Genomic DNA, 23,836 nt, shown 5'->3' with positions numbered 1-23,836 from the left:
TAACATTGGTAGACTGATACCTCAGTCATCGTTCTTTATGTTTCTAGGTTACGTACCTGTTTTGAAACTTCTCAAAATACTTCAGAGTGTTTCAGTGCATTATTTACCAACTGACACAGTTTTAGTCTGAGTATGTCCAGACTAAAGACCTAGATCCAAAATTCTACTTCTGGATGAAGAGTTTAAGAGGTGAGCTTCGTAACTTGAAAATATTTGAGATAACACAATATGGGTGTGATACAGACTTCATGTAAAAACTATGTATACCAATACATTTTTCCTTTAGTTGTTAAGTTGCTTGAATTGTTACAGAAAGTAACGTGCCTTAATTAGACCTCATTATCATCTTTATATAGTTAAAAGGGAGATCATGGTTCTTCAATTTTCCATTCTCGTTTTTCCTATGCAAATCTCATACCACCTAAATTCTATCCAGTTTAGTTATTTTCTGTAGTCTCCTGCAGATTAGCTGTACTATTCAAGATGAGGAATTAATATTAGGCTTTAACTTGGACTGAGTGGATTTCCCTGTTTCCTTTTGGGTATTTCAGTAAAATACTGAAACTACTGTAAAATAGGAGAATTGTTTAATGTTTTCAAAGTACTAACAGACTTGTGACGGTGTGTTTTTTCCAGGTTATGGAAGTGAGAGAAATATGAATGATCTCCCAGAATTTTCATGACTAACTCCTTGCAACTAAGGAACCCTCTATACTGTATGCTACAGTGGTGGTACAGATAATTTCACTGTTTTTGCTGTGCTGGTTCAGTTTACTTACCTTTCATCCCTGACTGCTGTAAATTACCTATAGGTGCTCTGACAGAGCAGTGGGGGAGACTGATTTAGGACGTGACTTCTGATCGAAGCTTTATATCTGGAGGCCTGGCATACATTTATCTGCTGCAGATCATCCTTTATCTAATCTATACATGTATTTTGAGAGAATAAATATTATATGTGTGAGGTATGAAGTCTATTCTAACTGGAGAAATGGTCTTGTACTGTATATAACCAGACCATTAACTCTACTACGTGCTTGTTCACAGGTCTCTGGTCAACTTGGATGTATTGCCTCCTGACTATAAACAGTTCTATTAAAGAAAAAGTTCATAAATTTGTATCTGCTGACTGAATATCTCCATGTGTTGTTGTATTTGGAAAAAAAAATAGGTTGTGAAGTACTAATTTGGCTGGAGAGTACTAGTTCAGACAGTTTTTTGTACTGTTTTAGTCTTATGTGAATAAGGACTGTAGCTGATTTGGAATGAAAGCTTTATGCCAGGTACAGGTCTAATTGCTTTGTCGTTAGTTCACTACAATGAAGTAAATGAACAATGGATTGAGCATTGAACAATGGGTTGCTTTTCGCTTGCAGCACATCAGATGAAGGACTGTTGTCTCCTTTCTCATACTTTTCCGTGAGTATCTCTTATTAACTACAATTTACAACCAGATGTTTTCCTAAAGAATGTGCTCAGCCTGATAAGGTGTCAGTTCTTGTATGCCAGTGGAAAGTCCATTACACATACCATTCACCTAAAATGCTACCTGCATTTCGTAAGAACCAGATGTCAAAGGGTTAATTTTAGGTAACTGATAATATGTAAGGCTTTTCTACCTTTCCATCTCCCAACACTCTTGAACTTCAGTTATCTTTTTCTGGAACTTACTCTGATTTCCCCTGTAATCAAACTTGTGTTATTTTAAAAATCTTTGGTTTCATCAACTGAATTTCAAAATATGATTGCTTGATATAAAATTCTACATGGAACTGCTGTTGCAGTGCACCTAAAAAAGTTTTGGAGCTTTAAAGATATTTGCTTTCTCTTATCTCTTCACCAGCCTTTTATTCACATCCCCCCCCCGTATTTGCATACTGGTGCAACATGAATTTCATTTATTCGGTTTTAATTTCTTTGCATATTCCTTACCTCTTTTGCATTGGGTCTTCCCTCAGCAAGTGTTAAGTAGTTGCCAAGAAAGTCTCAGAATCTGAACTCAGGTTCCTAAATTTTTCAGAGTAGCAAAACTAGAATGTTTTTTAATCATTGTAACCCAGTTCCAGATCCATTATTTTGAAGTAGATGAAACACAAAATATTAACAGTTTCTTTGCGATAGTAAAAAGGCACATAAGTTCATAGAGTCACAGACTATCTGGTGTTGGATGGGAACCACAAGAATAATTGTGTCCAATTCCTGGCTACAGGACCACCCAAAAACCAGACTGTTTCTGAGAGCGTTGTCCAAATGCTTCTTGAACTCTGGAAGCTCGGTGACGTGACCATTGCACTGGGCAGCCTGTCCCAGTGCCCGACCACCCTCTGGGTGCAGACCCTTTCCCTAACCCCCAGCCTGACCCTCCCCTGTCCCAGCTCCATGCTGTTCCCTCGGGTCCTGTCGCTGTCCCCAGAGAGCAGAGCTCAGCACCTGCCCCTCTGCTCCCCTCGTGAGGGAGCTGCAGGTGCCATGAGGCCTCCCCTCAGCCTGCTCTGCTCTGGGCTGAGCAAACCAAGGGACCTCAGCTGCTCCTCATACGTCTTGTCCTCTACACCCTTCACCGTCTTTGTTGCCCTCCTTTGGACACTCTCCAATAGTTTAATGCCCTTATATTGTGGTGCCCCAGACTGTACTCGAGGTGAGGCTGCACCAGCACAGAGCAAAGCGGGACAATCCCTTCCCTCAACCAGTGCTGAGCCTGATGCACCCAGGGAACGTTTGGCCCTCCTGGCTGCCAAGGCACACTGCTGGCAGATTCCTTACTGCAGGGCTGCTCTCCAGCCTCTCAGCCCCCAGCGCATACACACAGCCAGCGTTGCCCCTTCCCAAGCGCAGAACCTGGCACTTGCTCATGTTTAAATTTCATGCACTTGGTGACTGCCTGGCCCTCCAGTCTGCCAAGATCTCTCTGCAAGGCCTCTCCACACTCAAGGAAAGGAGTCAACAGTTCCTCTCAATTTAGTGTCATCTGTAAACTTACTTAGTATGCATATGAGTCCTGCATCCAGATCATTTATAAAAGCATTAAAGAGAACTGGTCCTAAAATGGAGCCTGGGGGAATCCCACTAGCAACTGGACACCAGCCTGATGTAACCCAATTTACTAGAACCCTTTGATCCCGATCCATCAGTCAATTGTTCACTCATTGTATTATCTACTTGTTAGCTGTATGCTGGACATTTTGTCCAGAAGGATGCTGTGAGAGACAGTATTGAAAGCTCTACTAAAATAATAATAAAAAAGACATCTACTGGCTTCCATTGATCAACTTGATGGGCTACATTATTGTAAAAGGAAATTAAGTTCTTGATTTATATAAGATGGTACTTGCTCTCTGAAGTTCTTAATGTTATCTAAGAACATTTCAACTAATAACATCATTTTTAGAACAACTGCCACTTGCTTTATGGTTCATGTTTTGCAGAAAGAAGTATCAGGCATACATCAAATTCAGTGCACAGGTAGATGACAGTGTTTGCAACAATAGTATCTGCAACTAAATCACTGCTGACATATTACAAAGGAACCAAGCAGTATTGAACTGGATGTCACTTGATTTAGAGGCTTGGGGCATTGCCTCATTGATCAGGCTGTGGGCACAAAACCTGTGTCTAAAAGGTGAAATCTTAGGTGTAAAGTCTTTCTTTTTTTTTTTTTTTTTTTTTTTCCTAGTGAATGTTGTGTGGTAAAGTGTTCAGTTTTAAATAGCTTATGAGCAGTAAGCGTAAAAAAAATCTGAAAAATATTTTCAGAGAACGTTATAATAACGTTTGAGTATATTTTGTTCATTGGTATGTTTTACATTACCAGCTCCACGAGACTGGAGTCCTTTACACATTTAAGTTCTTGTACCATGGATGAATACACAGAAACAGGATAAATCAGAACTACTTTTAAACTATTCATAATATGCCTATTTTGGAAAAGGAAGTAGAGCTGTAACATTCTAGGTTTTTGTTTTGTTTTATTTTGTTTTTTAATGTGATAAATAATTCAAAATCTTTAAAAGGGGCAGTTTTCATTGTAGTAGTCTTATTTACTATCTTAAACAAAATGCCAAAATGATGAATAATTCCCATAGTTAATAATACATATTTTCACAATCACATTGGTTTTGTTTGATATATTTTATAATTACTGATCACACTTTCCCCTGCTTCGAAGAAGAAATGAGAAGGATGAAAGTACCTACAATTTCTTGTTAGATGCATTACTGGAGAACAGAAAGTTCTTGAGCAACACCGATCAGGTGTTCTACACCACTTCACGTGAAGAGTATCACAAGAGCAGCATCTGATTGTATGAATGCTTCCTTGGTGTAACTCATTCTTACAGGTAGCTTCTTCTTTGATTCTAGGCAGATATATTAAGAAACTTTTTTTTTTTTTTTCCTTTGAAATCCTTATAGTATCAGATGTTTCAGCATTTTCCTTGTAACTAGTTCAGAACTTAAGTTATTTAGGGGCAATAAAAGTGCTTTGACAACCATAAAATAAACATTGTTAGATATTGGTATCCCTACTTAAACCAGTTCTCCTGTGTGTTCACCACCGTCTAGAATGTTTTTTAGTGTGGGTCAGGCAGTGCTTCCCCAGTTGAGGGATGTACTTCTTTCTTTATCAAGGAGCAGTCATGAGAAACGGCATTTCATGCTGTAATTGCAGCGCACAAATGCCATGCTGTCAAATTGTGCTCTTAAGGCTGTCTCCTATGTGCTGCTATGGCAGGATCTTGTAGTTGCCCTAGCATCTGGCTCTTTTCAACCACTGCTTTGTTGTGCAGCCCCTGTGGGGACCGTACCGCAACATGGCGGCCCCCTGCGTGCCCTGCTGCGGGCTGCCCCATCTGGCTCCTGTCCGTACAAGAACATGGCGGCGCCCTCCCCGCGCGAAGCCAGAAGGCGGCGCGGCGGCCGTAAAGCAGCGCCCGCTTCCCGATGCCCAGCTGTCGCAAACCGGTGAATGGCTGTGAGCGGCGGCGGGGGGCGGGGGACGCCAGCTCGGTCGCGGTCGCGGTCGCGGTGCGGGGGGGGCGGCGGCGGCGGCGGCCCCGCTCCCTCCTCCCGCCCGCGGAGAAAGGGGCCGCGGGGGGGGGGAGACGCGAGCGAGCGAGCTTGCGGCGGGCCGACATGGACCCCAACAGGATCATCCAGGCGCTCAAGGGCACCATAGACCCCAAGCTGCGCATCGCGGCCGAGAACGAGCTCAACCAGGTGAGGGAGGGGAGGGGAGGGGCGGGCGGCTCGGCCCGGTACCGGGCGGCACGGCCCCGGCCCCGGCCCCGGCCCGCCCCCCGGCCGCCGCTCCGCACGGGGCCGCCCGGCCCCGCCGCCAGGGGCAGGGGCTGAGGGGGCTGAGGAGATATGGGGGGGGGGGGAGGGGGTCAGGGGCGCCCCCTCCTCGGCGGCCGGGGCCAGCCCCGGGGGCTCTTTTCGGCTCCCCACGTCTCAGCCGCTGGCCCCCGGGGGCTGGCCTGGCTTGGGGGGAAAGGGGGAGCCCCCCGGAGGCGGTGGGGGTGGGTTTGGGTGAGGGATGCCCCCCGCGAGGTGCCTCAGAAGGACAACGGGGGGCGGCTGGGTCCGGGGTTTGGGCAGCTCCAAGCCCTCCCCGCAGCCCTCGGGCAGCTCGGTTAGCTGGTCAGCGGGTGTTGGGAGCGCTCGTGCCCGCAGCTAGGTAAAATTGTGAAAACTTCTCTGCTACTCGCCTGGTGGAGTTGCTGTAAAAATCCCTCGGCGCTTACTTTTATCCCTACGGGGAAGGATTGACAGGGGAGTTAATGTCTGGCAGCAGCCTGTTGCGTGGGGATCAAAAGCAGGGGAATAAACCTCTGCGTGGCTGGCAGAGGGAGGACAAAGGAGCAGCTCTCTGCCTGCCGGGGTCCTGCTCCCAATGCTGCCCCTTTGCTGTCGATATTGCACACCATGAAGCTCATCAAAAGTTAGAAAGTGTTTGGAGGTTTTGACCCATAAAACCTTTCAATTACAAGTGACAAATAACACAGTTCTCATGCAACACCCAGGTTTTACTTTCAGGGTTTATCAAGAATGGGTCAAAGTACAGATTTTTTATTTAAAATAGCTGACACATTTCATCTCTTCTGTTACAATAAGTCCTGAAATTAAGATGTGCCTGTTGCTGCACAGGCTTCCTGTCACCAAGCGAAGCGTGATGTATGCGACCGATAAAGCGTACCAATGCGGTGCTGGGGTTGATACCACTCTTGGAGGAGTAGAACAAAAGAGCACCTGAAGAATGCTGCTGACTTTGGCATCTTGAAACCTTCCAGTGCTTTTGAAGCAAGAGTTCAAAGCGACGTGTCAGGCTTCCACGTACATAATGACAGTGCCGACACGTAGCTGTGTTCCTGCGTGTATGGGAATCCAGATGCTGGCCGAGCTTTTCTCTTGTTCTAGCAAAGAAACTACCCAACCAGCCAACCAAAAAGCCCCCCCCTCCAACAAAAAGCACTTGAAGTAGTAACACAATGCTTGTCCAAACAGAACAGGGGGCACCTTCATTCTGTGCTGTAAGGTGATGCTCCTGATAAACACTAAAGGGTATTGAAGTAAAACATCTTCTGTGCTGCCCTGTCTACAGCGTGTGTTTGCTTTTGAGCTTGAATCAAGGTAGTGACTGGAGTTTCCCCTGAGTTGAAACCCTTTTGTTACTGTTCCACCAAAATAGTGTCTCAGTGGAGATGTTTCATTGCTTGTACTGAGAGAGAGTCCTTTAGCAGCCATCTCCTAATGGTCCTGGCTCTGTAATTCACTTACGTGCAGAATGGGGTTAAAATGAATGAAAACTTGAGTACCTGTCAAAAGTCCTGGGATGCCTGAAAATGCTTTCTCTTCTGTATGTTCATGCACCTGTATAAAGACAGAGCTAAATCAATGAGATTGCTCTCTGCCTTCTGGATTGTCATCTAATTGCATTTAGAAATGAAATCAAGGCTACATTTAAAAGTTCCTTTTTTTCGTTTTGCCTTTATTATTTTTACTGGAAGGCTGTTTGTGAGCTTTCTTCCTCCAGCAGCTGGAAACAAATGTCGGTTTCCAGCCTAAACTAATTCATGGCCCATTTAAGATCAATTTGTGCCAATGTTGGTTCTTAACTAGAGCAGGTTTCTTGGTACCTACTCTGACATATCTGTCAGAGGCTGATCCCTACCAGCTTGTTTTCCTTTGCCTCAACAAGCTATATTCCCATTGTCTTATCATAAAACTGGATTTTTGAAATCTAATAACAAGAGAGCACAGCTCCTCTCTGTACTTCTCTTTGAAGTAATCTTTCTTGTGTAATCTGGTCATCTGTGTTTGCAGCGTGCCAGAAAGTCTCACGCTCGATGCCATTAATACCTCATTTTATACATCCTAAAGCTACAATTATCTTAATGTTCAACACTTAACATCTCTCTTATCATGTCATATACCAAGGCCCTTTTATCCCATGGTTATTCCTCACTAACAAGCCTCAAGCTTTTAGGAGAAATTCCTATTATGCCTTAGTGCATGGCTGTGTACTTTGTCCTATTGCTCCATTGCATTTTTGTTGCAGCAGTTGTAAAGATAATTCAGTTCTTTGTAGGATTTTTCTGATCTTTCTTCTCTATTGATGTATGCTACTTCTGAGTCATCAACAAACTTCATTTGTCTCGGTGCCCTGAGCGCAAATCTAAGTGTGAGATTGGTCTCAAATGTGATTCTGGATAAACTGGAGCAGTAATTTCCTGCCAGGTCAGTCATGTCTATCACGTACCTACTGTCACTTCCCTGTTAACCTGTTATTTCTCATAGTGTACACATCTCTCCAGCTCCCTCTTTTTTTTTTTTTTTTCCCCATTTTTTTTTCCTTCAGCTCTGTCATGGCATAATTGGCCTGCACTTTAGGATGATGCTGTTCAATCTCACTGTATTTATTAGAACAGTCAATTTTCACACCAAAGGAAGATACTCAATTTCTACACACCCTCTTGTTTGTAATGAGATTTTTTTTATATCTGTTTTTGCTCTTGTTCTTTTTAGGTCTGTCTAATGGACTGCAGTGACGTTTTTTAAATGACTGAAGACTGCTTTCATGTGCCAGTTCTTGGTACAGCGGCCTTCTATTACCTAAAGGGGGCCTGCAGGAAAGCTGGGGAGGGACTCTTGGTCAGGGAGTGTAGTGATAGGACAAGGGGGATTGGCTTTAAACTCAAAGAGGGTACGTTTAGATTAGATATTAGGAAGAAATTCTTCCCTATTGAGGGTGGTGAGGCACTGGCACAGGCTGCTCAGAGAAGCTGTGGGTGCCCCATCCCTGGAGGTGCTCAAGGCCAGGCTGGATGGGGCTTTGGGCAGCCTGGGCTTCTGGGAGGTGTCCCTGCCCATGGCAGGGGGGTTGCAGCTAAAAGGTCTTTAAGGTCCCTTCCAACCCAAACCCTTCTGTGACTCTGATTCTATGTTGTGGGATGTTATTGTCTGATTATATGAGCATGCAGTATCATCTCCGACTGATTCCTGTTCATATAGGATCACCAGGAAAATTCTTATATGGTAATCTTAATTGGCTCAACTTGCTATAATGCATTTTTTTAGCCTGTGACAAAATGGACAACATGAATAAAACTGCAGGCATACAAGTGCATGTTTAAATACTGAGAAAGAGTTGCAGTATTTGGCTTTGACAGGAACTGAGAAGCAGTGCAGGGAGAAAAGAGAGAAGTGTGAGAAGATTGCCCAAAAGCAGAAGAGTAATGTCAGGCTTCCTTTCATTTCTTCCCTATCTTTGGTGAGTTGGCTGTCAAAGTATGCAGGGATCTTAAGGCAGTTGGCATTGAGCACCGTGTTATCGAGGGAGGAATCTCAGGTATTTTTATTGAGGAGCAATTTGATGAGGAAGCTGACTTGCATGAAGGCATGAGCCTTTCTGTGGAAGGTGGCGTGAGGTTGACCCTGGATGAATTTGGCAGCGGGACCAGTGGAGGAAAGCAGCTCGGGTAGGTGTTCTTGTACACGTTTATTTTCACTTCGTGTGCAGAACACTGTGTTTTCCCCTCCCTAAACGAGGGCTTTGCATGTAGGCAAGGAAAGAAGAAAGTGGCTTTTGAAGTTCTAGTTTGTTTTAACAACCTGTGACTGCCAGCATAAAAAAAAAAAAAAAAAGAGAGAGAGGGAGAAAGTACTATTAGCAACAGCAAAAATATGCCCAAGTGTGACAAATACTGATGGAGTTTCTAAGTAACGCATTTTAAGTACAGAGCAGACAAAAAATAAAGCTTAGATAACTGAGCATTCAAATCAAATGTGTGGAGGCCTTAAAATAATCTTTGCAAGCAGTTAATTGCGTATGTATTCAAGATACATTTTTTTCTGTGTGTTCATCTTTGCAAACAAAGATGTAGTGCCTTGATTTCTCAGCTGAAGAGATGAAAAGCAATTATTTTGTGCCGTACTTGCATTCAGAGGTGCTGAGAAGGATGTGCTGTTTTGACGTTGGTGGAGAAGGATGGCTTGCTGTGCAGAACCCGAGGGAAGGCTTGTTTTTTCCATGTCTGTTGTTTCAGAGCATCCCCGTGTTGTTCTGCAGAGGAAGAAATACCTTCCCATGCCACTCTGCACTCAGCCACTCCGGCTGCTCTCACTGCGGCAGGAAGATTGCTGAAAAATGTGGCTAAGGAGTAATTGCTTGCTGCGGGCTTTAAATGTGACAGCAAGCGAGATACGGGTGATGCTTAGTGTAGTAAGTTCAGTTACATGTAATGCGTGGTAACCTGGGATCCCACGTGAAAGCTAGGTGTGAAGAGTACTTGCTTCAGTAGGGTCCATCTAGGGAAATTTTAATGCATTTTTCCTGCTGATCTCTCCTTGTATTCTGGTTCTGTGAATGTAACAGTGTTCATCTTGCTGTTTTTCAGTGGCTTCTCTGAGGCTCTCTTGGCTGTCTTCTACACCTACCCAAAGGGACAAGGAAATAGGCAGGAAAGGATGCTTTCTGTGATGGTTTGAGGCTGAGCTGGGGAAGAAATGCACATTAGGCTAAAGGAGAAGGGACAAACGGGGCAGGCAGATGTGCAGCTGTAGGTGCAGGTCCCCAGACAGTGGGCACAGGTGGAGTGAGGAGTTGGTCACTGTTGGAAATTTACCCAGCTCTGTCCTAAGCAGTGCTTAGCTGTATGCCTCTTCTGGTTAAGCTGCTAGCTTTGCACAGTTGTGTCCCAGTGGAAATTAATCCCAATGGAAATTAAATGGGGGTGGGTTTGTTTTTTCTTAGTATAGATGCCCTGACCTGTGATTAATGCAAGGGCTGTCAGTATGTTTTACACAGCTTTAAAATAATCGTTGTTCTTTGTATTTGGTGAAAGTTTACTTTTGAAAACCTTCCTTTTACTTTACTCAGTTTGTAAAAGTTCATGTGCTGCTTTCACAAGTGCCTTGCTGAACCCGTCCAGCCCTGTGGACTCCTCATCACCTCCTTCCATCTGCACAGCACCCGCTGGCAGCGGCTCTGCACAGAGCTCCTGCAGCTTCACCTGCTGCTTCCAGGGGCCGCTGGATGGTTTTCCAGAGCGAGGGAGTGAAAGGATCAATCCCAAGATCACAATTAGCACAACAACGAAACCAATGGGAATGTGCTGGTATAGGAAAAATGTTGCTGCGTGCGGCTTTTTCAAAAGGCCTCTGTTCCCCAAACTGCAAGCAGAGCGTTGTTTCCCTGACCGCTTTGCTGCTGCCCAAGTGAGCAGCGTGGTATTTGAGCCTCACAGACGTAACACAAGCAGGTGCCTTGTTCCTAAAAGGGACACACATAGTCTCTGTTCGTCTCTAACATCTCCGTGTCTCTGATGGTGAAAATGAAGCTGTGTAAAAATGTGAATTGTGGGGTGCCGTGAGGAAACCAGAGCGCTTTTAATAGTGGTGATATAAAGGTAACGGTATGGAGCAGGAGGATTTGGTGGGGACTGGATGCTGTGCTCTCTGGGGGGTGTCAGTATTTTGGGTGGCAGGAAGCCCCCAGCGGTGTGCGGGCGGGAGCGGGGCCTCCTCAGAGACCCCAACGCGCCTCGTGGCACGCCCGGCGCTGCAGGCCGCTCGCCGCGCGGGCCAAATGCCCCTATTTGTGGATATCCTGGCAGCCTTTCAAGGCTAGCGCTGGTGTGCCAGCACAAGTGGTACCAATAAAGCTTCCCGGAGTCGCTGCGACTTCAGTGTAAATTCAGCACAAACTGTTTGCGCACGGAAAGAGAAATAATTTGCGCTGCTATCGCCACGTCCATCCCAAACGTGATACCGGTGGGACGACTGCCAGAAAATGCAGCAACGACGACAAAACAACCCCCCAGAAGGCTGCATTCCTAGCCAGTGTATTTTTAGTGGTACAAGCTGCACGTAGGCTCCCTCTGAGGACCACATATTGGCACTATTTAGAGGCAAAAAGCCTCTCAGGGCTCGCACACGTTCTTGGTTTTCGGTGCCTGTGTGAGGCCTCGTGCCCTCCTCACATCCCTGCAGCCTCCTTTGGCCCCACGCCCCGGAGCTGCGAGGGGCTGTCTGCAGGCAGCTGGAGGCCAGCCTTTGGCCTCCGGTGCACTTGATACGAAAGGTGATTTTGGGAATCTGGTGTGCTTCAACCAGTTGGCTTCAAAAGTTGGCGTTTCAGCGTGCCTGTAGATAAATGCAGCTCCAGTGCTGCCTGCTAACAGCTTTTGCTTTACTTTGAGCATTGCTTGTGGGTAATTAAAGTCTTCAGAGAAGGCAACTACGGGAGAGTATGCTTCTGACTTGCCATAACTGCTTTTATCTGAGAGCTCAGATTGCTCTGTAAACATCCAGTGAGGCTATGAACACAGAGTGGGTTAGAATTACGCTACAATTACAATGAGTTAAACGAGGGCCACAAAGTTAAGTGATTTGGCAAAACTGTTGATTGTGCTGCTGCTGTCACACTTCAGCATCATGAAAGCACTGTAGTTTTACCTCATTATGGAAATGTTAGATCAAGCAACTGGGTGCTTGCACTGCAGAACATACCACTTACTTCACAGCTTTCAAATGAGGCAAAGTTTCTGGGAGGACGTAGTATACTTGCACTGAAAGCACTGCTCTGGAAATAACCACAGGACTGCCAGACATAATCTGGTGGGAAAGAGATACTATAAAAGGTAAAATAAGAAATTGTCTGTCATCTAGCCCCCAAGAAACATCTCTCTTTGAACATCAAACGTGGATCTGAGTGACGAAAGATCTGACCCACGAGTAACTACTGATGTTGCCAAGGCTTAGCGGTAACTGCGGCATGCTGAGTCAACGATTCTTCACGTTGGAGGACCCCTGTTGAATGACAGCAGTATAATGCTATCAGATTTTCCCATCTTTTAAATCTGACGTGCTTTGCTCAGAAGTTCAGTGAGCATTGTTTTCTCTGTGAATTTTTTTTCAGCTGCGTGGCTGATGTAGTGTTTGAAAAGTTCCCAGGAAAGCTGTGGGTTTTGGAATGTTATCTGTCTACGCTTGATTTTAATTAAAAATGGTTGTTCCACCGTTTATCCCCAGTTGGTATTTTTCTGTTATGATGCACTATGCATCTAGTCTGTTAAAATATACATGGCTTGTTTGACTTATGAGGCTAAGTTAAATAATTCACTAGATGTATAGTGATTCTCAGAATGATTTAAATATTCATTATCACTAATCTCTGTTAGAGAGCCTTGTCACATTACTTATTCCTCCCATGTGCCATTATTTGCTCAGCTTTTTAAAGTAATTCTGTAGAACACCGCTGATTTGGGTAAATCCATGTGCTAAAACCTTTCGTACTTCATGAGGAGAGTCAAAGATTTCTACAAAAACCTTGGCTTTGATTCTTATTCAGCTTTTGGTAATACATTCTTCTTTAAACATAGTGACTTGCTAACTGTGTTTTATATGTATTTCAGTCCTATAAGATCATCAATTTTGCTCCAAGTCTGCTGCAAATCATAGTATCAGATCAAGTTGAATTTCCGGTGCGTCAAGCAGGTGAGATAAAATCCTTGTTTCGTTTTCTTTCAATAGAAAGTCAGTCTGTTATTTCAACAGAGTATTGAGCTGCTGGAAAGTAAGAAAGTTCATGTTTGTTCTCAACATGGAGATGGAAAGGTTCAGTAGGGAAACCTTTCAGTCTTTGCCACCTTTTTCCTATGTGAAGATCAGATAAAAGCATGGGTATAGAGTTGAGTCCTACTTTGGCTTCCCTGTGTTTATAGTGATCCCTACTGGAATGCTGGAATATTCTCTTTCAGTATCAATGACTTTTGCTCAAAACTGAGTACCCGGGGAGCCTTAGATATTCTTTCTTCTGGTGGTGAAGAGAGATTGAAGCCAAGACATGAAGGTATTCAAACAAAAAAGAGTAGTGTTTCTCTATTTGAATCCCTTTTCCTTGAAAAGTCAAAGTTTCTGAAAATGAAAACAGTTTGTAGGTCAAAGGTAGCCACATATGCTTATTTGGTATCTATGGTGTCCACTCACAAAAATAAATGTGAAGGAAGGTTATGTTACTGGTAAGTTACAAATCTGTAGTCTGAGCCTGTCTACAGGGATTGCTTAACTGTATATGTAATTTTGGGTGCGGTGATGCAGTTAACAGGGTATACATTTGTGTAAGATCCGTTTCTAAATTCTCATAATCTATTTTAACTACTCCTATACGATGTTTTCTTTTTTTTTTTTTTTTTTTAATTCGTAAATTATTCAGCTTTTTCAATAAATTGATGAATACTGTTTCATTCACTGCTCTGTTTCTATCCTATGGAACAGCATTTCCCATTGAAGCACGGTGGTGTTTTGTTTTTTTGTACAGATCCTATTAATCCCCTGAGTGTGTTGAGGCATGCTGACATATGCTGTTTGTCATGCTGGCGTGTATATTTTCAAAGATAATCCAACTTTGAATGGCATTGTTAAACCATTCTATGGTGAAGTTTGGTGCTTAATCTAGGCACCATAAGGTCATTTTCATAAATTAATCTCTCATTTTATTATCATTCAGGGGAAAAAAACAAAAACCAAAACAACAAAAAACACAAGTATGGAGAGTTGTGTTTTTTTTTTTGTTGTTGTTCCAGAATGGAGATATAGAATAGAAAACATTTGAATTTAGTTTTTAAATCAACAGATTTCCCTGAAATCTTGTAAAAAGCCAAGAATTTGTACACTCTTAAGATCTATGGACAAAGTAAATTGTCATTAGTCTTTCTGGACCTGTTTTATATTTGAACATCCTGGGGCTTCACAGTCAAATAATTGTTTTTCCTCTTGTTCCTATAAAATATTTTACAAACTGCATGCTTTCCTACTTCGTAACTTGTTATGACAAAAAAATTGTACCCAAGAATATCTTATTTATACTTTAAAACCCTAGTCAGTAATCAACCTAAATAATAAAGGGATAAGAGTCTATTAAGAACATTACTTTAATGTCTTACACCACATTTCCTGTGTTTTCTGAAGAATGCCTACAGGCATTTCAATACTGAGGCATAAATGCTGCTTATTTCCAGTGGAAGATTAACTTTTATTTTTCATGTTTTTCCATGTGAGACAGAAGGGAACAATTCTAAGGGATTATTGGAAATCCTAGTAGTGAGATAAAGCTTAGGGAATTCACAACACACATTTCTGTCTGAATAGAAGGTAGGCCATATGCCAGTTTCATACTGGGCATTTCCCCAAGCAGAGGATCCTCTCTGCATACACAATGATTTGTTTACACGAGCCTTCCAAAACTTCCCTTACTGAGCCTGAATTGTTATTTTAGAGATGAGTGAAAATGAAGATAAGATGATGTTTGCTTGTTTAGAGTGATAACGTATTATGCCCATACGCAAGACTGTTGTAGTAAAGAATGTACTCCAACAGGAGTTGCCTGAAATGCTATCCTGCTCAGCTTAGGACCAGACACTTGAGCCTAGTCTTGTCTGTTATGATAAAATATATGTATATATAAAAATGGTTTTCTGTTTCACCTGTGCTTAGTGCTTAAAATTGTTACAAACCCATGCAGGGGGTTTTCAGTTGTCCTTTCTGCTCTTTGTTGTACTTTCAACTGTACTACATATTGAGCACAGAGTAACGTGGGGATACTTCAGAATTAAATTTAAATTATTCTTTTCACATGGCTTATTTGTAGCTGCCATTTACCTGAAGAACATGGTGACACAGTACTGGCCAGACCGCGAACCACCTCCTGGAGAAGCAGTATTTCCATTCAACATTCATGAAAATGATCGTCAGCAAATTCGTGATAACATTGTGGAAGGAATAATTCGCTCTCCTGACTTAGTGAGGTATTTTTCTGCTATGTAGAGATATATCAATAACTCAGGTTTTCAGATCTACCAGTCCAGATGTGTGAGAATCTCAATTTCTTGGGAAATGAAGTGAGTACTTCTTTTGAAAATGTGATAATAATCAGTTTTACCATATGTGTGTGCACTTGTTTCTCAGAAATGTATTTACCTGGCTAAGAGCACTCTGATGTAATTTATTCTCTTACAGTGTAGTTTAAAGCATCTTCTAAAACTTGCTGTAGTGACAGCCTGTCTATATGGCTGATTCAGGGCAGATATTACAGAGGGCTGTCTGTAATACTGAATTATCTCTTGAGGGAAATACTGCTCAAAATCCATTTTTCCTAATACCTCTTTTCTCGGTTACTTTTTCAATTTTTGTGCGTCATTCCAGCATTTAAATGTGATTTGTTATTCTTGGTTGTAAGATGTTAAAAGAATGAAAAAAAAAAGTTCTATTTTTTCTGGAAGAATAAGTAAGTTTCACAGATTTATTACAGTCTGTGATTATTCATGGCTTTAATTAAAATTAATCTGGTAAGAGTAGGTTAGGCTGTAGCGTATAGAGATGTGCATCTTTGAAAAACAGATGAAATTCTTCCTCTCCTCCTTCTTTCAACTGGCTAGGTGCCCGAAGATGTCTTTTTGGCCAGTCATCCTACCAAGAAGAGGAGTGATTGACTATAGATTGAAATTATGGTTAGGGAAAACATTTGATTAAAACAAACAAACAAACACTGGAATACATTAGGTTGCTCTAGCATTGCTCTCAGTGGGTATTTTGAACAGATTAGACAAACACTTGACAGGTATCCTAGTATCTTGTATCCTGCACCAATACAAGAGAATGAACTAAAGCACTGTTTCCAGTTCAGATTTTCTAAGTCTCTGAGTTAGGTGATTAGAATCCCCCCTCAGAGAGCTCCTCTCTAGAGTTGTGCCACAGCGTAAGGAAGCTTATGCTGTTTCTGTGATAGTGTAGTTTCCCACCTCATCGTGTTGTAATTAGCAAGGCTAGGTATATACAAAAGAGCACAAAATAATGGAGCTTTGAGGAGGTTTTTGTTGTTGTTATTGTTTTTTTTTTGGAAACTAGTTCAGGCATCTTTTCATAACATGATATTCAGAATATCTTGTCATTACAATGGCCACGTACATCTAAAAGGACTGTTGAAACTCCTCAGAAAAACACCTCAAATAACACAGAGGGTTTCTAAATACTGACTAAGAACTTGTAAATTTGTCAAAGGTTAAAAATGTCAAAGAAAACCGGAACTAGTCTGATGCTATGATACTGGTGTTTTTCACTGTTTGCTTGTGAGAGTAAGGGAGGAGAAGGAACCAAATCAGCAGCAAGGACAAGCTCCAAGGGCTTGAGGGGGAAGGTAAGTTTGTACAAAGGTCAAAACATCAAAGGGTTGAGAGCCCCTTATTGAACTACTTGGTGATGGTGGCTCCTTATGTATTGGACTGCAAGGAGCACCAAATATAAAAGAAACAATATTTACTGCAGGCTTTTTCTTTCGTTCCTTAGCAGAGCTAAGAGCAATTACAGTTTCTAGTTTAGTGCTGCTCAACCTTTTTAGTCACACCTCGCATCAGTCAGCTAACAATCCTGTCTTGGCACACCATTGTGAGTGGCTTCAAAGGCTGTGTGGAGGGAGAGGAATGATACAACGTTTTACCTCATTTGCTTTGCAATATGCTTCAGAGGTTGTGAAGTGCTGTTTGGGAAGATACCAGGAAAATTATTATTTGATGAGGTCCCTCTGGCTTGTATCAGAACACAAACTAGTTTTGTTTAATAAAAATGTACAAATTTCTTCTTTTGTGGTTGCTTTCAACCTTGTAAGTATTTAGAAGTATAACCACTTGTTTTCAAAACACAAAGCTAGCTGGTTTCACGAACAGTTAATTGCTTTCAAATATTGTCTGATGGCTGTGGAGAGTGAGGAGGAGCAGAGAAAAGTAGTTAAAATATTCTGAAATTAGCTTTTTCCTTAAATACCAAGAATTTTTTTTTCTTGCTTTTCTTCTATCATCTTCCAGAACTATTTCAGTGTTACCAAAATATATATGAAAGTTATGATGCAATATGCATATTGTAGCCATTAAACCAAGATTTGGGATCTGTCCTGTAATATTAAGGACTGTGCCATGACCTTATTTACTTTCTAAGGTGTTTCTTTTTCTCTCCTGCTATAGAGCCCAGCTGACAATGTGCCTCCGCACTATCATTAAACATGACTTTCCTGGCCACTGGACAGCTGTAGTGGACAAGATAGGCTACTACTTGCAGTCTCAGAACAGTGGGAGTTGGCTCGGGAGCCTCCTGTGCCTCTATCAGCTGGTGAAGACTTACGAGTAAGTTGAAATCCAGAAGTAAACAAGGTCTCAGTACTTTTGTTCTCAGTTGATTACTGAGAATGACCTTCTTAAGAGCACTGGCAGTTCTACAAGGAATTCAGCTAGAGGATGAGAATTAATAATTGTCGTATGCTTCCTTTGCTGTAAATAATTGAAAACTATTCATCATCTTTATATCATCAGTGAATCGAAAGCAGAGATTTCAGCAATAATTTGTATTTGTGAGGCTTTGTACTTTTGATCTGATTTAACCCATCTGTGGAAAAACTTAGATGCTTATAGCTTCTTTTGTTTGAAGATTCCCCAAATGCTGGAAATATGAATATAAATTATTTTATACTTTGATGTCATAGTACAGTACCCTCTGTCACAGTACTTAAATTGCTGGTGAGGAGAAGGCATTAGGTCGTGTGTAGATCCTTGACCCACATTTTTGTTTCCTTTGCAGATACAAAAAAGCAGAGGAGCGAGATCCCCTCATAGCAGCAATGCAAATATTTTTGCCCCGGATTCAGCAGCAAATGATCCAGCTTCTGCCTGATAACTCCCATTACTCTGTACTTCTTCAGAAACAAATCTTAAAAATCTTCTATGCTCTTGTTCAGGTTGGCATCTGTGTACAGGACACTACAATTTTTACATTGCTGGGCAAAGCAATCCCCTTCGGTGCACTCATGGGTGTCATTGAGTAAAAATACCAATTAGTATGTGAAATGTCATGTTCAATAAATAGCTCTTATAAAAATGTGATTTTTATAATCACATTAGGTAGATTTGTCTACTTAAAAACTAGTCATGTGATCCCCAGGATTACATATTTTTATGAACCTAGGTACTTCTGTGCATCCTGTATGTAAGCTTGTTGGAGAAATATTTCTATGTAAAGTTGTGCATAATCTGATATAAACTATTTGAGTATCTCAACTGTGCTGTTTAGCTTCTGTTGTGGTCTGTAAAACTCAGTTGGACTATTTTGAAGAACAGGAGGAAACAAAAAGAATTAGCAAGTTCTCAAGCCAAGGAACTTTCCTCAAATAGTGTCCAATCAGAAGTTTCTCTGTCAATGATACCAAGAAGGTTTTAGTAGTAATGATACCTAACCTAATTTAAATTTTACTTAGAACCTCATCTTCCTGGGAGTATAACAACTGTAGAAATGTCTTCTGCCTTCTTCAAGAAAAAAGACAAACAAACAGTGTCTAATGACCATGTTGTTGTTGTTTTTTTCTTTTTCCTTATTTTAGTACGCATTGCCACTCCAGTTGGTGAATAACCAGACTATGACCCAGTGGATGGAGGTCTTCCGTACCATCATTGATAGAAACGTGCCTCCTGTAAGGTTTAGTAGTGTAAAGACCTCTGGTATCTGTGTGTTGGCATTTGAGGAACAGTCAGCATAAAGATTTTCTCAGTGGTCTTTTTTTTTTTTTTTTTTAATATGTCATCTCATCTATTTGAGATTCTTATCCTTAAGATAGGTGTTGTTCTGACAGAAATGCAGGAGAGTCGTGTAAGCTATCAGAGTTTTGCTGTCTGAGGTAGTATTAATATGTGAACTCCAGTCTGGGATATTTTGGAAGCTTCCAAATATTTTAGCCATTTTCTCTCAAGAAGAAAGAGCTCATCATGAATCTATCATTTGTTTCCGTTTCTCTTTTTCTTTCTTCCGTCTTCCACATCTTATGAAGATGAAAAAAGTAACTAAATATGTGTGTGTGCATGTGTGTCTGTACAGCAACAACTGGCATTTCTAAAATTTTTTGGTATTTATTTCACAAGTGTAACATTGCAATGCAAAAGCTATTAAAAATATGGTTAGGTTATATAAATTTGGAGGAGCAGTGTTAATTTTGCTTAATTTTTAAGCAAAAGTGCACACTACTGTGTGTTATCCAAGTATATATGAGAGTTTCATTTTTTTAAACGTGTGTGATTTTGAAAATTGAAGTACAGGTATAATACAGTTATTGCACATACACAGTTTATATTGGCCAAATAAGGTATTTTTAAGTTTCTGAATGTTATATAACTGTTAACAGAACAAAAGCTTTAGTCAATGCTGTGACTTTGTATTAGCTTACTGGGTAAGGAATGTGTAAAACATTATTTTTCTCTCAACACTACACAGAGCTAATACATGTATTTATTTATAGGAGACTTTGCAAATTGATGAAGATGATAGACCAGAGTTGGTGTGGTGGAAATGCAAGAAGTGGGCATTACATATTGTAGCTCGTCTTTTTGAACGGTAACAGACTAATTAAAAACTCAGTTGGGTTTACAAATCTTGTTAACATTGCTTATAGTACTGTTAGACAAGACAGTGGAGTTGATTTTAGCAATTGATTTAACGTGTTCACCAAAGAGATGTTTCTGCTGCTGTTCTTCACCTTGCACTGACACATCCAATGGTTTGAGGTTTTAGTGAGATAATTTGGCTTTCTAAGCCAGCAGGAAACTAGCCAGAAAAAGTGTATACATACATATATATATATGTGTGTGTGTATAATATAGATAGATAGATAGATACTGTTTTTTACTGCATTCAGCTACAACTGCGTGTATTCTTGAATAAGAAGACAGAAAGATTTGAAAAGAAGTCCAAAAACATGGAAGTTGTAGAGCTTATGACAAAAATGCTTCTATATTTACTTGACTATAATATTGTACCATCTGAGAATCTAAGAAAAGAAAAGGGAAGTGAGGCATTATATGAGGAAACATTAAGTGAGGAAATAATGACTTAGTAGGGTATCTGTGGAAAAGGATTTGTTGGGGATGGGAGGCTATTCAGAGTCCTTGGTGTTGTAGAAAGTACTGTGTTTCCTTGACACAGAATACTCTTCAGGATGTAAATATCTGTCTTCTCTTTGTTTTAAAGGTATGGAAGTCCGGGAAATGTAACGAAAGAATACTTTGAATTCTCAGAGTTTTTTTTAAAAACGTATGCTGTGGGCATACAACAGGTAAGCACAATTCATTTGTTTCTGAATTAGATCATTCTGGCTGAATGCGAAGGTATTACTTTTCAATAAGCAGTGTGTTCACAACAAAGTTTGGGAAACAAAACTGAGCAGAATCAGGCCAATTTTTCATTGTAGTGATTGTGAAATTCTTTAGAACTCGTCTTAGTCCCATACTTTACTGAGGTATAATAACACAAATTTTCAGCAATTCAGAAAAAACCCTGCAGGAAAACTTTCATAAAAGGTGAGTGCTTATAAAACAGTGTTATCATCATGTATAAATATTCTCTGTGTAACTGAGAGAAAAGAAATGATGCATGGGTTTCACATCACAAAGGGATGTATTTTCAGATCAGTCTTTAGAAAGTGATTTTGCAGCAGACATCTTAGGAACACTAGAGCCTGTCCTATTTTATGTTAGGAAGATGTAATCAGATTAGAAGGTGTCTGGAGAATAGCAATAGAAGTTACTTTATACACGGTAAGCATATTTTATGAAAACAGGGCATAAATTCACAGTTCACAAGAAAACTGTTTTGTTGGGGAATGCTTAGCATTTATATTTAATGTGGCTTTCTGGAGACAGTTCAGTTTTGGTAAAGTTGCACAGAAGAGAGGCAGTTCCTGTCAGAGGTTTTGCAATTTTTTGCCAGCTTAATAGTGGGCATCTGGGAACGTGGGCTTCCAGACTTCTCCCTGGTTTGGTGGAATGGCTATAGCAATTGGGTGCTTGGAAGCCCGAGCATAGCGGTTCACAAGATCAGAAGTTTCTGGTACAGCTCTTCCAGTTTCTCATCCACCCTGCTATATACTGTATGACTGGGGGTGGTATTTCCCAGGCTTTCAAATTTTCAACTAAATCTCTTGAGTGTCCAGGCTTTTGGACACTCAATACACTCTCCTGCTCATAGAACCATAGAATCTTTAAGGTTGGAAGAAACCTCCAAAAGATGAGGTATCAAAAACCTTACAAAAATCCAGAAAGACTACATCCACCACCACCTTTTCATCCACCAAAAGGTTGACTTCATCATAGAAGGAGATCAGATTACCAAGGCAAGGTTTTCCCCTTATGAACCCACGTTGACTATGCTTGATAATCAAGTCAGATTTAAACTAGCTTTCAAAATACAAGGATTGTCTGTAAAACAAAATGACTTTTCTCAATCCAGTTTGACAAAAGAACAAACAAAACCAGCGAAATAAACAAACAGTTTATCCATCAGTGTATCAACGCTGTGTAAATATGTGAGTGATAAGAACTAAAGGATGGCTTTGGTGAGACTGCAAATATTAAATAAAAAGGTGGGGGAAGCAATCTAATATAAATTCTGAGCTCTTTGCGATGATTAATTTCTGAGTGTAGAAATAGCCTTCCATGGGCAGCTGTCATTTGCGATAGTTAAAGCTTATGTCTGATGAAAGACTAGGAAATGTAGCAGAGAGCCGTTTAGCTTGAAAGATAAATGGTCTAGAAGATCTGCACATTTCTTTCATTTCTCTCCCATAAATGCTGATTTGCCACATTTCACTGCATAGTTAGTATGAATGCTATTGTGAATATGACATTACTAAGCTTTTGTTACTTATTTATCAGTTGTTCTAGTTGTTCTTGTTGCTAGAGTTCATATGAAATATGGACAATCTTTGCCCAAGGAGATTATTGTAAAAAAGACTACGTCAGACCTAGTACCCTTAAGGGAAGGAATTGCGTTCAAAATAAGATTTATTGTAATGTTGTTGTTGTTGTAAAGAATTCTGAAGTAGAGTTGTCCTTCTGAAAACATGATTCAAATATTTTGTAGTGCATTTTGCTTGATTTTTATTGTTATTCATGTATGTGCCAAGTCTTTACGCTTACTAACATTCAGTTGTTCATATGCTATTAGTGCAGATTAGTGGCTTTGTACTGTAAGTTTTTCTTAGTAGATCAAGTCTTTATAACAAAGAAGCATTGTGTAATAGAGTTTGTATCATGTAGCATACTATTACTATCTGAGAGTTACAACGGGCAATTGAAGTTAAGGTTTTTGCATCTCTTCCGATTAACTGATTTAGGTGTTAGCCTAATTTTCTTTTTTTTGGTTTAGTATTTCTGTTCTTATCACTCTTCTAAAGTCATATGTTTTCTTCAGGGGCCTGTCTGTTACAAATGAACACAGACACCATTCGAAGCCAAACAAAAAAGTTTGAAAATCTCACTGTTCCTTTACTGTATCTATTCCAAATTTTGCTGAGGCCTGTGTAAACTGTGAGTCTGTGAATACTGAAGCATGTCTTTGGTTTACAATCACAGGTGATGACATACATGTATAGTGATCTAGTCTAGTGGCAAAATGTACATAAATGCTTGCATGCTCAGGTCCTTAACGTTTAAGTGATTTCTGACTTTTGAGTAAAAGGCCTTACAGCAATTACTAACACTAGAACTTCTGATATAAAACTATTCTGTCCGTGCTGGAATTCACTGAAAAGATGCTCTGCATATCCGTGCGTGAGGGCTAATTTTCTGTCTTCGTTTAAAAATATCAATTTGTTATTTCTTTAGGTTCTCTTAAGAATCTTAGACCAATATAGACAAAAAGACTATGTTGCACCACGTGTTCTTCAGCAGACGTTAAACTACCTGAACCAAGGGGTGATACACTCTGTAACATGGAAGCAAATGAAGCCACACATACAGGTCAGTGCATAAAATACAGTCATAAACACTGCATGTCGACAGGGTGATAAGTATATGTTTTTTTTCAGTTTTAAATGTTTCATAAATCTTTCATGCAGTGATCAACCTCGATGAAAAAACAGCATCCTACACTAATGTGGTTGTTTTTTACAGTATTATGACTAACTTTTATTGCAGATATTGTGAACTCAATTAAAGATGTTGTTCCATAAGTTCTTTATTTTGCTGAATTTTGCCAGGAAGTCCTAATGTTCTGGCTTTTATTTGTTATTAATGTTCAGAAATGACTATAAGTTTGGAAATTAATAATTGATTGCAGTGGAAAGACAGTCACCAAAGAGAACATCAACTATGAGGAACTGAACTCTGTTTTAAGAGCATGTTTTGTAAACATATGTAAAAACAAGTGAAAAGTGATTTTCATACTTTTTTTTTCATGTTGTAAGCTCCACTGCTGTAGTCAGTTAATCTTATGAATGTTATGGGAAGGATGCTGAAACCCAGTCTCATATTAGA

At 40.7% G+C, this 23,836-nt stretch overlaps 1 protein-coding gene across 1 annotated transcript in view; it reads left to right on the top strand.

The window, feature by feature from the left end:
* The first annotated feature begins 5,026 nt into the window (after positions 1-5,026).
* IPO8 (importin 8) overlaps positions 5,027-23,836 on the top strand; it is a 50,357-nt gene continuing 31,547 nt past the window's right edge. The window contains exons 1-9 of the mRNA XM_084288800.1: positions 5,027-5,213; positions 12,911-12,992; positions 15,145-15,301; positions 17,510-17,668; positions 18,120-18,276; positions 18,916-19,005; positions 19,825-19,919; positions 20,553-20,637; positions 23,186-23,320. Coding sequence (XP_084144926.1) covers positions 5,130-5,213; positions 12,911-12,992; positions 15,145-15,301; positions 17,510-17,668; positions 18,120-18,276; positions 18,916-19,005; positions 19,825-19,919; positions 20,553-20,637; positions 23,186-23,320 — 1,044 coding nt within the window. The 5' untranslated portion in view covers positions 5,027-5,129. The remainder of the gene's footprint in view (positions 5,214-12,910; positions 12,993-15,144; positions 15,302-17,509; positions 17,669-18,119; positions 18,277-18,915; positions 19,006-19,824; positions 19,920-20,552; positions 20,638-23,185; positions 23,321-23,836) is intronic.

The sequence above is a fragment of the Netta rufina genome, assembly GCF_964035555.1.
Source record: "Netta rufina genome assembly, chromosome: 1".
NCBI lineage: Eukaryota > Metazoa > Chordata > Aves > Anseriformes > Anatidae > Netta > Netta rufina.
The sequence above is the reverse complement of the archived record's forward strand: the minus strand, read 5'-3'. Positions and strand labels throughout refer to the sequence as shown.